This window comes from Mchenga conophoros, linkage group LG20 (assembly GCF_057382185.1).
Source record: "Mchenga conophoros isolate Kocher_MC1m ecotype Shallow Benthic linkage group LG20, M_conophoros_male_GT1.1, whole genome shotgun sequence".
Taxonomy (NCBI): domain Eukaryota; kingdom Metazoa; phylum Chordata; class Actinopteri; order Cichliformes; family Cichlidae; genus Mchenga; species Mchenga conophoros.
In genome coordinates, this window is record NC_140545.1 from 18,597,091 (window position 1) to 18,612,650 (window position 15,560).

Sequence of the window (15,560 nt, forward strand, 5' to 3'; positions counted from 1 at the left end):
AACAAAGAAGAAATAATAAGCAGTAGGAATAGATTTATTTACCATAAAAACTGTAACAAAATACATACATGAACACTTTGAAACTCAAGATTCAAGATAGATTCAAGATTCTTTATTTGTCACATGCATAGTTATACAAGTACAACATGCAGTGAAATGTATCCTGACACACTCCTCGACTGTGCAAAAGGGGAGAGAAGAACATTATATACATTAAGTGAATATATACATGGGGGGCACTATGTGCAGTAAGTGGCATTGAGTGCAGCAAGTGGGTGAATTATGTACATTAAATGAATTAAATAAAATAGACAATCTGAACTATTTAAATTAAAAATATGAAATGTACATTGTGCCTGTGGGTGTCTAGAAGAGAGTCTCAGTCACTTATGGATGCTGTAAGAGGGCGTGTGTGTGTGTGTGTGTGTGTGTGTGTGTGATAGAAGCTCAAGAGGAGCTTGAACTTCTATCTCAAGCTTCTAACTTGAGCTTCCTATCTCTTGAACTCTTTTAATTACAGGAAATGTCTGTTGAATTTCCATTATTTTAAAGTGTTATTTTAAAAGTTCCCAAAGAAGCAAAAATACTGAGAATACAGAAAAGGCAGCATCTGTTACCTTAGAACAGGGTATGAAGCTGTCCAGTTGGATACTGTCTGAGCTGTGCCAATATGCTCTGTCACAGTTTCACTCATGTTAAATGAGCAACTTATTCTATTGAAAGCATGAGAGTGGTGATCACTGACCAAGTGCATGAGAAAAAAAATGTATATTTTATGTTTATAAAAAAAGTTTGGTAACATTTCCTATTACAGCTCAATAATAAAGTGGCAATAGTACACACACACACACACACACACACACACACACACAATGCACAAGAATGTCATAATCTGGTAGTTTCTAAATTATTACCACTCAATTACCTGGTAGTTTCTGTGTAATAAGTGGAAAACAGAGCTGCAAAATGCAAAACTGACGGTTTCTATTTAATAACATATTAATATTTATTAGAGATGGACCGATCCGATATTACGTATCGGTATTGGTCCGATACTGACCTAAATTACTGGATCGGATATCGGAGAAAAATAAAAAATGTAATCCAATCCATTAAATATCACGAAAGCTCCTCACAAAACTTGCAACACGCCGTAACTCGCCTCAGAACGTTAGCACGTCGGAGCAGTATGCATCACGTGATAGAGCGGCTGTGGCATGCGGGACCTGTCGGTGGTCTGGATAGCATGTGGAGCTTCGCTAGCAACCCGGCATTTCATCTCCGACAAAGTTATCCCAAGAGAAGTAAAGCAAGTGTGTAAGTCCATCTCTGAATGTTTGTAAAGTATTCCTGCGTTAAGCTTAACAAACGATATATGGAGCGACTGCCTCTTCTTGCTGCTACTTCAATCATGAAATTGCTTAATGATCAGCTGATCGGCTTTTCTGTTGCGAGTCCGTCTGTCTTGTTTGTTTTTGGCCCACTTTGCACCAGAAAGAGGAAACCAGCGGATAAACAACAGCAGCACGTTTAAGCTGTTGTTAGAATTTGTTTAATATTACTTTCTACACCAGGATCTTTTTCTACGTAGCTGACGCTGGTAACTGTGCAGGGGCGGATCTAAACTGTGTATCTGCGGATACACAGTTTAGCCAGGGGGGCCGATAGGGCATTAACAGGGAAAAGGAGGCACAAAGACATACTTTTCTTTCTTATTCTCATTTAAAATGTCTAGCTTTTAATAAATAATTATCTGACACCCAAAGTTTTAATTTGATGCAAAATGAATAGAAGTCCATTACTGTATATAGTAACTGTTAAGTCTAATATATATACCCTAGTAAGCTATAGTACTTTTTCCTTTGGGAAGGTACCATCTGTGCAGTCTGCAATTTTGTTGAAGAAAGATGTTGAATCTATTTAATATTTTAATATATTGAAAAATAATTTATTTCTGTGCATTTTTTTCCACACTGCATCAAATTAAGGTTGATTACGTCGATTAAGCATCATGAGGTAGAGGGTGGTTCCCTATTTTTTATTTATTTATTTTTGTTGTTGCTGGGAGTTGGAACCCTATTAGTTAGGTTGCTTAATATTTACGCTAAGTACTCTTTAAAATACCAGAATAGGGAAGATGGTGTAGGTTTAAGTTTATTAGATTGATCAGTATTGCTGAACTATGAAATATTTTTTTTTGCATACAGGTATAACAGAATAGCTTTAGTGTAGTTGTTGTTTTAAACTTGAGTATGAACTTATACAAAATGCAGCAAGATATTTTAAAAAACAGTTTTGTTGATTCAAACACACTATATCGGATTCATATTGGTATCGGCAGATATCCAAATTTATGATATCGGTATCGGACATAAAAAAGTGGTATCGTGCCATCTCTAATATTTATTGAAGCAACCTAAAAAGTGTGCATTATTACCTATAAAAAACCTGTGGTAGTTTCTCTTTAATCAGCATAGTTGGAAACAGCCTGCAAAGAGCCGGCTGCCAGTAATTGGCAGTAGGGGTGGGTTTAGAAAATCAGTTTTCCAATTCAAATCGATTTTAGCTTAAATAACGCAATATTGATTAATTAAATCCTGAATCGATTTTTAAATATAAATATATTTTGCCAGAAACCCAACAATCTCAGGTTAAAGCTCACAAAACTATTTCAGCAACAACCAAACAGCTAAAACAGCAAATGAGAGCAGGTAAATGGATTTCGCACAAAGATGTAAACACAAAGCGTGGATCATTCACCTGATGGCACGTACGCAGACCTGCCATCAGGTCTGAAAGCTGACATCTCACAGATTCTGATGCTGCATGTTTGGTCATAGTGATGGGATTTCCGGCTCTTATTAGAGAACCGGCTCTTTCGGCTCGGCTCACTAAAAAGAGCCGGGTCTTTCGGCTCAGAACCGGCTCTTCAGGTTGTCTTGTTGCTTTAATTAATTTATTATTAACAATAATATAAAATTATGCACAAAAGTAATTACTAATGTAAAAAAAAAAGTGGTTTTATTTATATATGTTTATATATATGCGGTGGCCCCTAGAGACAAAGCACGTACAAATTCCAAAACACTAACAAACTCCAAAACACATTTCTAGCATTAACTGAACTTCCAAAACAGAGCTACCTAGATCACTTAAATCAGCAGTCCCCAACCCCCGGGCCTCGGACCGGTTCTGGTCCGTGAGTCGTTTGGTACCAGGCCGCGAGAGTTGAGGCTCAGGTGTGAAATGTATGGTTTTCAGGGTTTTTATCCGTTTTCAGCGTTATTGTCACAACGGGACTGAACGGACTCACGCGCAGGCTCTAGGTCTTGAAAGCACAAGAGTCTTTATTATGATACACCAGGTGATTATTTACAAAAGTGAGGGGAAAGCCGGGCTCCGGGGGTCCACACACGAACGGGAAAGACGCCGATAGTCACACACACACACACACACACACACACACACACACACACACACACACACACACACACTCCGTCCATTCCTCTTCACACTCCACTCACTCGGGTAACACAGGGGTAGGTCCAGGGAATCTGTACACAGAGACACGAAGGGATAGTAAGGTAAATCGCTGTGAAAACACTTCAGAGCTGGGGTTACACTGACGAGGGTCGGCTTTTTTTCGGTACCGGTACTAGTTTTATTTTGTTGTATTTATCCGCGACACCTTAAAGGTCAGTCGGTGAAAATATTGTCGGGCATAAACCGGTCCGTGGCGCAAAAAAGGTTGGGGACCGCTGACTTAAATTACACAATTGAAAGCATATGTGTATTGTTTGTGTATTTATACACAAGCACTCATATATATTCAAATAATTTTTAAAAAATGTTCATTTACCTGTTACTACCACACACCAAATCCGGTCGTTGGTACTTGCTGGCTTGTGTAGCCACTAGGTAACAAAAGCTCAACACTGCGCCTAGCATCCTGGAGCACTTCTTTTGTGTTTTGCACGTGTTTTGAGTTTTTATGTGCTTCTGAGTTTTTACGTGTTTTTGAGTTTGTACGTGCTTCGAAGTGCGTACGTGTTTGTAAGTGCTTTGTCTCTAGGGGCCACCGTAAATATACTTTTATTTATTCACTCCACATAAAATGTAATAAATAAATCATATAATACAAAAACCAACTATTCACATTTCAACTTTTAACTATTTACATTTTCAGCTTTTTCCTTTTAAACAAATTTAAAGTGAAACACAAAACACAAAATGCTGCAAACCACAACACAATTAAATATAAATTAAAATATGAAAACAAAAAGAACATGCATATTCTCTGTCATATGAGCCTGCATGAATAAACTTTCTGAATCCTTTATCATCTGCAACTGAAAATAGTTGTGGATGATTACTATACCTTTCTAATGTGACGTTGGTGTCCCTGGCTCTCTTTCTCTCTCTTTCCCTCCCGCTCTGTTCCTGTGCTACTGCCAGTGTAACTACCGCCCCTCCCCCTCTTCCCAGCACAAAACACAAGACTCGCGTGTGGAGTGAAGCGGAAAAAAGTGCGAGAGAGGATGAGAGAAGGAATAAGAAAAAAACCCCACGGCTCACGATAAGGAGCCGACTCACGTCGTTCACGTCAAAGACCCGGCTCTAAGAGCCATTTTGTTTGCGACCGACACATCACTATTTTGTCAGTCTCCAATCAAAATTCACTGAACCAGCAACAAATGAAGATCAAAACTGCGCTTCACATTTGATAAACATCCTCATTAATTCCCTCTTACGTTTGTTGTTTTGCTTCCACCATAATAAAATCGATGATAGCCAGACCTAGATGGCAGACTGCTGCCTTCTGGGAGTCTGGACTTTCTATTTTATCCCTGGATAAAGACAAAAAAGAAGTGGGGCACCATCTGCTTGTATAAACCAATCGATTATAACTCTAAATTTGGATTCAAACCCACATTCTACATACTGTTGTATGAATGCAAGGTAAGAAAAAAACGTTTTTATTCCTTAAGTTATATTTAGGACAGTTTCTCTGGTAGTCATTAACTTATGCCACATACTATCAACTTACACCACTAATGCTAGAATAGCTAACAGCAGTTGAGTACCTAACATTAGCTTAACTAATCATACGTACAGTAGTTATAAAAGCTAAGGTTATATAAAGGTAAGGTTGTCATGAAATAAGATGACTATTATTATTGTAAATATGGAGAGAGGACTAGACGTGATCAGTTCTACTTTTGAAAAAAGATCTCAGATGTTGTCCCTGAGATCTACTGGAGTTACTAGTCTATCTTGGGGGTCACTGCACGAGTGCGATAACTACCACTGGCACAACTGTTTCCTTTACCCCCCACATCTTCTTAAGCTCTTTTCTGAGTCCTTGGTACTTCTCCAGCTTCCCATGTTCCTTCTTCCTGAAGTTTCTGTCATTCTGTATCACTACTCTATTTTAACTATGGATGTTTTCCTCTGCTTGTCCACCACTACTATGTCCGTTTGGTTAGCAATCACCAGTTTGTCCATTTCATGCATTCTTGACTACCCTAGGCGGTGTCTCCCATTTTGATCTAGGGACTTCCAGGCTATACTCGGCACAGATGTTCCCAGGATGTGGTCATACGTGGAATCCATACATGGCATTCAATGTATGCCCTGCTTGTGTGATCCACACAAATATGTGGTCACAATTTTGAGTTAAGTGGTGTGATATATGGAGATTATTATGCATGTTTTATGTTGCTGGTTTATTGGTGGAATTTAAGTCCACAATGTCATGCAAGTACTCTGTTGCCAGGAGAGTCTATAACACTTTGGACAGTAGGGGGCAGCAGTGTGCTTTGGGAACTAGCGATGTGCGATACCACTGATTTCTTTTCCGATACGATACCAAGAAAAATTCAGGGTGGTATCGACGATACTGATCCGATACAGATACTTTGTACAAAAAACTTAATGTTTCATTGTATTTCATATATAATTGTATTATGTAATTGTAATAATAATATAGCTTCATAATGATTACAGGACATCAGACTACTTGTTCTTATTGCTTAATATTGCAGCACCCTCTCCTATCCCTCTCCTCCTCTTCAGTTGGCCTCAACATACGCTCATCATATTCTGTGATATGATTTACTGTGAGGTGTTTAACAAGGTTAGTGGTGTTGCCACAACACCTCACTGTCTTGCCACATGTATCGCAAACTGCGTTTTGACTGTTTGTGGAGGTAAAATACGTCCACACAGGACTCCGTTCACGCTCAGTCATTGTTGTGAGTGTGCACGCCAGGGGCTGCCTGCAACACATTTATACAGCTGTATATGTATGACTATGAAAGGCGTAAGAGGAAGTAGTTCCTTCCAATTTAGACGATCCAAATGATATAGTTTCTTTCCATTGGGCTCCTGTTAATTATAAACTACAAATTTACCCCAAAGTACTAAAATATTGATATTTTAATATGAGAATCGATTCTAGAACATAAATTACTGGTATCGGAAGAATCGATATTTCAGTATCGATCCACACACCACTATTGGGAACTGAGTCGGGTGCATAGCTGCCATAAGCTTATCATTCTGGCTAGACTGACCAGGCCAACAGCAGCGTGTCTCCTGTGTTCACTTTCTCTCCTGTTTTACAGGTCAGTAATGTGGTCAAAACCATAAAGAAATACACAGCTGGACACTGTGATACTTATTCTTTCATGACATAAGACGGCTGTGTGATATGTGATATATGTCACTTTCGCTATGCAAACTACTTTAGCTCTGTGGAATGTAATAGCTAAGCTGTATGCCTGGGTAATGCTAGCAAGCTGTTGCAACTGCGCTCATCTCCATATAATAATAAGACGCACCAATCCGGCTGGGTTTACAGTTCCTGATAAACTTGTAGTTTTGTGTCCATGACAAATGTTTTGTATAACCTGTCTGTAAAGTGTTCCGGGCCAGCCTGAAGTCATGTGGAAACTTGCTGTTTCAATGTTAGAATCTAACTAGCCTGAAAAATACATATAAAGCAAAAGAGCTACAGCTAACAAAAATGCTGGCAAGGACAAGAAGTGCAGTAATGTTGAAGGTAAAGTTTCCTTTCTATGATAAGACACAACGTTGATGATGTGAATTATTTTATTTATCAGTTTTAAGGGGAAAGAGGTGCATTTGTCATTTGTTTCATTCATTTCAAGCTTTTGTTGTTTTATGCCAGTAGTGTGGCTTAATATTGAAATGCACTGGTGGAAAACGAGCTATTTGAGGGAATGAGCAGTTCTGGTGAAATTGAGTTACAAAAAGAGTGGAGAACATATGCTTGTGTTGTATGAATAAATTCTGGCAAGACTGACCAGGCAAATGACAGCATGTCTCCTGTGTTCACTTTCTCTCTTGTTTTACAGGATTGTATTCTGGCTGACGCCCACCATAGTGGGGCCAGTAACACTTGCTAGCACCTGGCACAATGCTATTATGTGCTGGATTGTCTCAGAGGCATCTTTACACAGCCTGCACTTGGGCTCTTGTCTGGTGCTGTAGACCCCATTCTCAATGGATCTTGTGTTGCCATGATTAGCGCCTCTGTGCTGCTGAGGTCAGCTGCCATCTTCCTAGTGGATTCATGGATGTTTGTTGTCTCAGTCTGGACCGTGGTACTGACACTGACTAGTCCTGGTCTCCTTTCTTCCACTTAGCGTACAGTCTCAGGGTGGTGGACTTGGGGTGAAACCCTCCATGCATGGTCAGGAGCTTCCTTGTCTTGATGTCAGTGGCTTCCATCTCCTCACCAGCTTATTATCCCAACAGGGTACCTGGTCACAGGCAGGGCGTAGGTGTTGATAGCCCGGATCTCTTTCGTTTCATTCAGCTTACTCCTCAGGACTTGTCTAAGTATGTGCCGGTACTCGGTGGCTGCAGCTTTCCTAGCGGCCTCCTAATGGTTCCCATTTGCCTGTGTGATTCCCAGATACTTGTAACTGTCCTCAGTGTATGCAATGTTGCTTCTAGTAGTTCGATCCCCTCAGTTCTGACTACCTTCCCTCTCTCGTTACCATCTGACTACACTTCTCCAGTCCGAATGACATTCCAATGTCATTGCTGTAGATCTTTGTGGTGTGGATCAGTGAATCAATGTCTCATTTACTCTTGGCATACAGCTTGATGTCATCCATGTACAGGAGTTTGCTGACAATTGGTCCATTCCGTATGTCTGTGAAGGTTCTCAGTCATCCAGGTCATAGTAGTCTAAGGAGCTTGGAAAGAAAAGCGTCTGGACTTCTTTAAGTTGCTTGAAGACATTTCACCTCTCATCTGGGAAGCTTCTTCAGTTCTAGGGTCAAATGGTGGAGAGTCCCAGGTGAGCTCATTGTGAAACCTAGCCCAGGATGCCTTAACGCCCACTCACATCCTGGGCCATCTGACCTCAGGAAATCACATGATAGGGTGGGGCTAGGTTTGACAATGAGCTTACCTGAAACCTTGGCTGATTGTGACCTACACCCATTTTCACACCTTGGCTCATGTGATTAGGTAGAGGATCATTAGGGGGTCCATTGTCCCTCTTGGTGGGTTACTCCCACAGAGCTTAAATCTGGGACTCTCCACCATTTGACCTTAGAACTGAAGAAGCTTCTCGGATGAGAGGTGAAACGTCTTCAAGCAACTTAAACAAGTCCAGACGCTTTTCTTTGCAAGCTCCTTAGGTCCATTCCGTACTTGGTATTTGTAGCCTGTTTTGTAAAGGATCTCACTGAGGGGGTTCAGGCCTATGTAGAACAACAGTGGAAACAGAGCATCTCCTTAGTAGATCCCTCGCTTGATGCTCTCTTGTGATATTGGGTTGAACTTAGCCTCCAGTGTTCTATACCACATCCCCATCGAGTTCCTGATTAAGGCTCTTAAGGTTCTATTGATCTTGTACAGATTGAGGCATTCCAGGATTCAGGTGTGGGGCATCAAGTCATAGGGCTTCTTGTAGTCTCAGGTGTAGCTGGTGTTTGCTTCACTGGTATTCCTACAAATTCCTTTCTGTGCTCCGCTCATGTATTTGGCCATGTGCCTGTTAATCTTAGCTGCTATGATGCCTGACAGGAGCTTCCATGTGGTACTGAGGCAGGTTATTGGCCGGTAGTTAGATGGGACTAGTCTCTCTGGGGATCCTTGAGGATCAGGACTGTCCAGCCTTTGGTTAGCCATTCTCGCTGTCTCTCATTGACTAACAGTGGGTTCATTTGTCCTGCCAGATGCTCATGGATTGCAGTCAGCTTCTTCAGCCAGTAGGCATGAATCATGTTGGGGCCTGGTGCTGACCAACTCATGCTATGAGACCCTCTCTTGGATATCTGCCACTGTGATGGTTACTGGACCCTGTTCGGGGAGGTTGCTGTTGTCTGCTCTTAGGTCCTCTAGCCACTGAGCATTGCCAATATGGATTGGGTCCTTCTCCCATATGCTGTTCCAGTATTGCTCAGTATCCAGCCTTGGTGGTGCTGTTCTCATGTTGTCAGCTTATTTAATTCATTTCAATTCAATTTTAATTGTACAGCACCAAATCATAACAACAGTTGCCTCAAGGCACTTTTATGGTGAGGTAGGCCCTACAATAATGCATGCAGAGAAAAAAACAACAATTAAATGACCCCCTATCAGCAAGCACATTGGCGAGAGTGGGAAGGAAATACTCCCTTTTAACAAGAAGAAACCTCCGACAGAACCAGGCTCAGGGAGAGGCAGCCATCTGCCGTGACCGGTTGGGGTGAGAGAAGGAAGACAGGATAAAAGACATGCTGTGGAAGAGAGCCATCCAAGTACACCTTGGATGGTTCTGTGGAGAACAGCTGGTTTATTCTCCTGCCTTCTCTTTCTCAGGTATACCTATTCAAGCGGCTAGCCAAGTTGTGAGTCTTTGTTTGGCATATAAAACATATACACAAAACACACTTTAGTGAGTGAAAATTTTGGAACATATAATGAAAAATATATAGTAATGATATTAGAAAGGAACTTGTGAAATCCTCTACTATGATGCAGGTACTATATGTTCTCGTATACAAAGTTTTTATTAGAAAAGGTTTATCCCCTAATGGGAAGTGGACAGCATCGGGTCAAAGAGTGTTGAGTGTGCACTTATTTTTTAGACAATGGATGGTTAACAACTTTAATATACATACATGTGAATACATGTTGCTATATAAACATACAAGGAGTTCCATATGTAAGCGCCTTGAGGCAACTGTTGTTGTGATTTAGCACTATATAAATAAAACTGAATTGAAATGAATTGGTATTTATCTTCTGTTTATATAGATAACATCTGGCGTCCCTATTTTCTTATTTTTCTCAACTTGATTAGGTATATCAATTTACCAACAGCAAGAATAGGCCAAATAATATTACAACATATGTGTACTTGTATGTAAAGTATACCTGCTCACCAAAACAGTTTACAATAATTGAATAATGTTAAACAACCTTTACAATAATCCGGTGATCAATAATAAGTTTATTGTCTACCTTTATAGTGGTAGTATAAGAAACTAACAGTATCTCTTCTAAATTATCTGTAAGTGTATCTTACCTGTAAATCATGCCAGTGGTGTAAGACACACTGTCCCTAAGTGAAATGTGGTTCATCCTAAGGAAGTCCTCGAGATTTTTGAGCTGAGCAGCTGCACGAACTTCTCTCAGGCGCTGATAATCTGCTACGTGGCGACTGCGCTGTTGCTTTTCTTCCTGCTCCATTGCTTGCTCTGACAACAAACAGCTTAGGCCACTGTGCACACTCTCACTCATTGATGACAGGGAAAGTATCTTGCCAGACACTCCAGTTCCACTGCTGATGCTACCGCTTCGATAAATTCCATTACTGTCTCGACCTCCAGGTGCCACCCCTCCACTGGTCCCAGGTTTGGGCATCTAGAAGTAAGAGGACAACTTTTTTAAAAATTAAACAAGAGTCCAAAAACCCTGTATTAAGTACATCATCATACATTTAGTAAACTGTAGCACACCCACATGCATATAAGTTTGTAATACAATCACAGCTTTTTTTTCTTGGTATCTACTCAATCTATGCTGCTTTCAATATTCAAGTGCTAAAACTGAATAATTCATGGGTGAGTGGGGATAAAGGTGTGTTGGATTTGAAAAAAAAAAGAAAGAAAGAAAAACCTATGTCAGCCAGTTTTTCTCAGTCAGTTTCATGCAGTGTTTCAAGTGTTGAAATATGGAGTTCAGAATGTGTGTATTAACTGTTGAGGTCAATAAATTTATATTTCTATTTTATTTATATAGCACCAAATCACAACAAAAGGTGTTTCAAGGCACTAATAACTGCCATTTTCCCAGAAAAATTCTCATATTATAAATGACTGGGGAAATTTACTATGTTTTGTAGGCAGATATATTTGTGGTTTCACTGGAATGGCACTGCACAAATAGACATTTGTGATCCATCGCTGAACAAAATTTAACCTACTGTAAGCTTGTTTTCTTCCATTTAGGTGTTAGCACTCTTTTTGCTTTTGCTTTTCTGTATCCAAACCCTGTTTCATTCAGCCCATTTCTTTTAGTTCCATCAAAAACACTGTCTACAGTTTTCCCCAATTATATTTCATTTATATTGCTGTGCAGTTTCTACTTTCAATTCGTCTTGCTTTCAATTTTCTGTCCAGTTTCACTCCTTCTTCAAAGTCTCTTCAGGTATCCTTTCACTCCACTCAAGCTGACTTCAAGCTAAAGCACTGGAGGGTTTTGTGACTGGCCTCCTTGCTGGCCCTCACAGCACTTCATAACCACCACTGGGCTCCCAGTTGCCCCCCTCAACTAGTTATCCTTTTTAATTAAAATTATGTTTCTGAGATTTTTATTTATATTTACACAGCACCCCACTCCCAAAATTGGGATTGCAGCTAAGATAATCATGTTGTTTTGTAAATGTGAAACCAAGAAACACAAAGACAAGCTGACAACAAACTGTTCGGCATATTCCTTGTGCTGCTGAGACTCCAGAGTGACCACGCCAAAAGAAGACACTATTCAAAAAAGATGTAACTCATAAATGAGGAGTGTTTTATCATGATATATTTCCAAGCTCTAGAAATCAAATTTTACTCAAAGAGAGGGTATCAAGCTTGCAACTGTTAACTTCATGAACCCACACAAAGTAAAATTTAGCTGTACAATACTTGAGTACAACTCAATCCAACCTTTACAATATACATACCATACAAATAAAAGAAACAGTATCATCTTTGCCCTCTCAATTTTTTAAAAACCTCTGACCTACATCAGAAAATCCTCAGTCACTCAATAATTTAAAAGCCTCTCTCCTCATGGTAATGATGATGGAACACGTAGAGGCTATTGTATTTTATTGTAGAGGCTACATAATGCAACATTGTGGAGCATAAGTTTTTTTCTCTCCCTCTCATTATCAGTGTATCCAAAACAATACTTACCCGAGATGTTGGTGTTCGGCTGATATAGGGATTCTGGACTACGCTGCTCATGGTAGAGATTGTGATTAGCAGATATAGCAGTATGTTGTAGTCAGCCTAATGCTAGCAGTTTCTGGACTGCTTTAAAAGTAGTTACTGAACAAGTTAATATGGCTTATCTACTCCCTCCTACTTGGTCACGTGGCACACAGAGCCCTATAACCAAGCCTGTCTGCACTGCAGTGGGCAAAAAATAATCTCACAAGTAAATTATTTAATAGCACTAAAACAAGCATCTACACTAAAAGCTTGTGATTGCCTAACAGGAAAGCATACTAAGGCCCTGAAATTTTGCTTGTCTCTACAGTAATGTGTCTGGTTTTTTTAATTATTATTATTATTTTTTATTTTTTATTTTTTTTGTGTCCCGTTTGGATCTTTAGCCATCAGAATTGTTGTCTTAAGGCCAAGAAAGATGCCAAGCGGATTTATTTTACCAAGTGGATCATCATGGCCTTGCCATATTGGTCCATTTGATTGACCTTTATTATAATTATGAATTTATTTTATTTTCAGTTGCTACAAACGGGACAGACATGACTGGGGGATAGGACAGGGAGAAAGAATGAAAGAAAGAGAGGGAGAGAAAGAAAACCAAAGGGGAGAAGAGACGGTGAGAAGGGGGGGAAGAAAGAAAAAAAAACAAACACCTGGGTCACCTGTATGGAGAAAAAAAAACAGAAGAGAAAGCAAACAACAAAGAGTAACATAATAAAAAAAAACGGCACCATCACAATAAACTAGCTAGCAGTAGATATCAGTAGATACTAAATAATAAACGATATTGTGCAGCACGCAAGATAGACAGCGCACAATGTGCTTTGAGGCAGCAGCCAAGAAAGCTGTAGTCCGCGTCTGTGAATACCCGTGTGTACACCTGTGTGCATACCTGTGTGGATCAGCATGCTTGCATTCCAAAGGTTTCTCCATGTAACGATCTGCTAGGGAGTGTGGGGAGCCACAGCCCCGTCATCCAGGGTATGAAGCAGGTATGGAGGAGATCAAAACTCCAGACATCCAGAGGCCCCCAGAACACAAGAGACCAAGGAAGACCAACAGAGGGGCAGCCGCGCCACTGTCCCAGTAAGAGCTGAGGAGAGTCCCAGATGAGGGCTCACTCAGCAGCCGCGGAGCAGAAGCCAGGGGGAGTTGCAGTGACGTGTCCGTGAGCTCCGCCGGCAGCCAGCTGTGCCTGAGTGACCGAGCCCCAGGCCGAGAGGCCGGGGGCACCCCACCTCCGAAGTGGCCCGAGCGAGCCCCAGGCTCCAGGCCCCGATAAGCGGCCGCCAAGGAGTGAGCCGGTGTGTACCCGGACGCCCACCCCCAGACACAAAGAACCACCAATGCACCGACACCTGAGGGAGTCCGCCACTGGCAGGGGAAGTGGTGGTGGGTGGAGATAGGCCTCCAAACCTTGGAGGGCCTGAGATGTCCCCAGAGAGGTGGCGTCTGATACCCAACCTGACATATAGACACAGACATACAGGCACACACAGACACAAACATCCATTCCCACCCTCATGCTCTCATATACACTTACTCCACACTCAACCAATGTGGAGACAGACATAAAGAGACGCTGTACACATGATCACACTCCCCAAGCGTACTCTACGAACCGGGTCTAGGTACCCTTGCCCCTGGAGGGGGGGACTGCACCCAGACCCAGGTGGTGTTACCCTTTTCCCTGCGGTGGGGAGAGGCAGACCGCCCCGACTCCGCAGCAGCAGGGAGGCCCCACACCCAGAGGACCGCAGTCGGACGGCCAACTCCTCCTAGCCCCCCCGCTCCAGCAGGCCGCAGAGAACGAGGGTGAGAGAAGACTCCAAACCTCCCTCCACCCGCTCATTGTAGTGTTGATGCATGTGTGTTCTAAGGTGCAATTAAAACCCAGGAGGGCATGGAGCTACCTGCCAGAGAGCAGCAGGTAAGCGCATAGTCCCTCCTGCTACCCCTCAATGTCTACATGTATTCAAAATTGAGAGGTGGGCAACGACGCCAGGGGTGAGGTGTACACCCTGACGGTAATTTGGACTCCGTGTATCGTGCCCACCCCCAAGATCCTATATGTATGTGTAATGAGAGTGTGAGTAATGTGAATGTCTAAGTTGTGGGATAAAATTGAGGCAGAGGCAGCCAGAAGGGGACAGAGAGGGGGGGGGGGGGGGAACCTCCTCTGCACCCTGGTGACATACCCCTACTCCAAGGCCCTGCATGTGTGGGTGGTTGTGGTGGAGCGGGGAGAGGGAGGCAGCTGGAGATGGGGAGGGAAGAAGGGAGGGGCAGGTGACCCGTCCCTGGGGCCAGCTCCCCCGCTGACCACAGTAGGCACTCCCATACTCCGCGACCCGCCAGGGAAAGGGGGCCCAGGCCCATCCAGACCGGGGCCCAGCGCAGCAGCGCCCCCCAGCCCCACAGAGCCCGGGACAGTCCACCCAACCCCACCACAGAAAAAACTGCACCCACCCCACCATCCACTCAGCTTCCAGACTACATGAGACAATAGACGCCCAGGCTGAGATCTTCCTCCACCTCTCCTGTATCATCTCCTCCAGCAGAGAGTTCCTGAGGAGAGGAAAGCTCCTGCAAGGTGTGACAATCTCCCCCACCAGTTGAAGAGTCCCCCAGGCGGCTCGATGCACCGGCGGCACCCAGCGCCAGGGATGGGCCCCCATGCACCCACCCGCCCACAACCCCGGCAACACACAAACCAGGACCCAAGGCCCCGAGGCCCGGCCAGGGCCCCAGCCCAGAGACGGAGCACCCCCAGAACCTCACGCCCATCCCGGACCCACCCAGGGGCAGACAGGCTACCAGGTCAGTAACCCACGTCCATCAGCACAGACCCTCCCCTAGCCCCGCTACACGCAGCCACGAGGAAACAGTCACCCGAGAGCCAAAAGAGCCCCCAACCGGACATGACCGCTACCCCGGGATGAGCCCCCCAAGGAAGATGCCTCCGGGGAACCCCTCGACGCCCTAAGCCTGTCCCTACCCCCACACCAATCACAACAGTGAAGGCGGGACCAAACTATGACCCCCCACCCCCACTAGGTGATGGAGCTGATCAAAGGAGCCCAGAGCAAT

The 15,560-nt window shown here is 42.9% G+C and overlaps 1 protein-coding gene across 4 annotated transcripts in view; it reads right to left on the bottom strand.

The window, feature by feature from the left end:
* Positions 1-15,182, bottom strand: part of LOC146550612 (voltage-gated potassium channel subunit beta-2-like) — a 257,376-nt gene extending 242,194 nt beyond the window's left edge. For 2 of the 4 annotated variants that reach the window (XM_085259375.1, XM_085259376.1), the window contains exons 1-2: positions 12,435-15,182; positions 10,553-10,890 (exon numbers count right to left, since the gene is read on the bottom strand). In XM_085259375.1, coding sequence (XP_085115501.1) covers positions 10,553-10,890; positions 12,435-12,485 — 389 coding nt within the window. In that variant the 5' untranslated portion in view covers positions 12,486-15,182. The remainder of the gene's footprint in view (positions 1-10,552; positions 10,891-12,434) is intronic. The other 2 variants (XM_085259373.1, XM_085259374.1) reach the window with 2 other exon arrangements.
* Between the last annotated feature and the right edge of the window lie 378 nt (positions 15,183-15,560).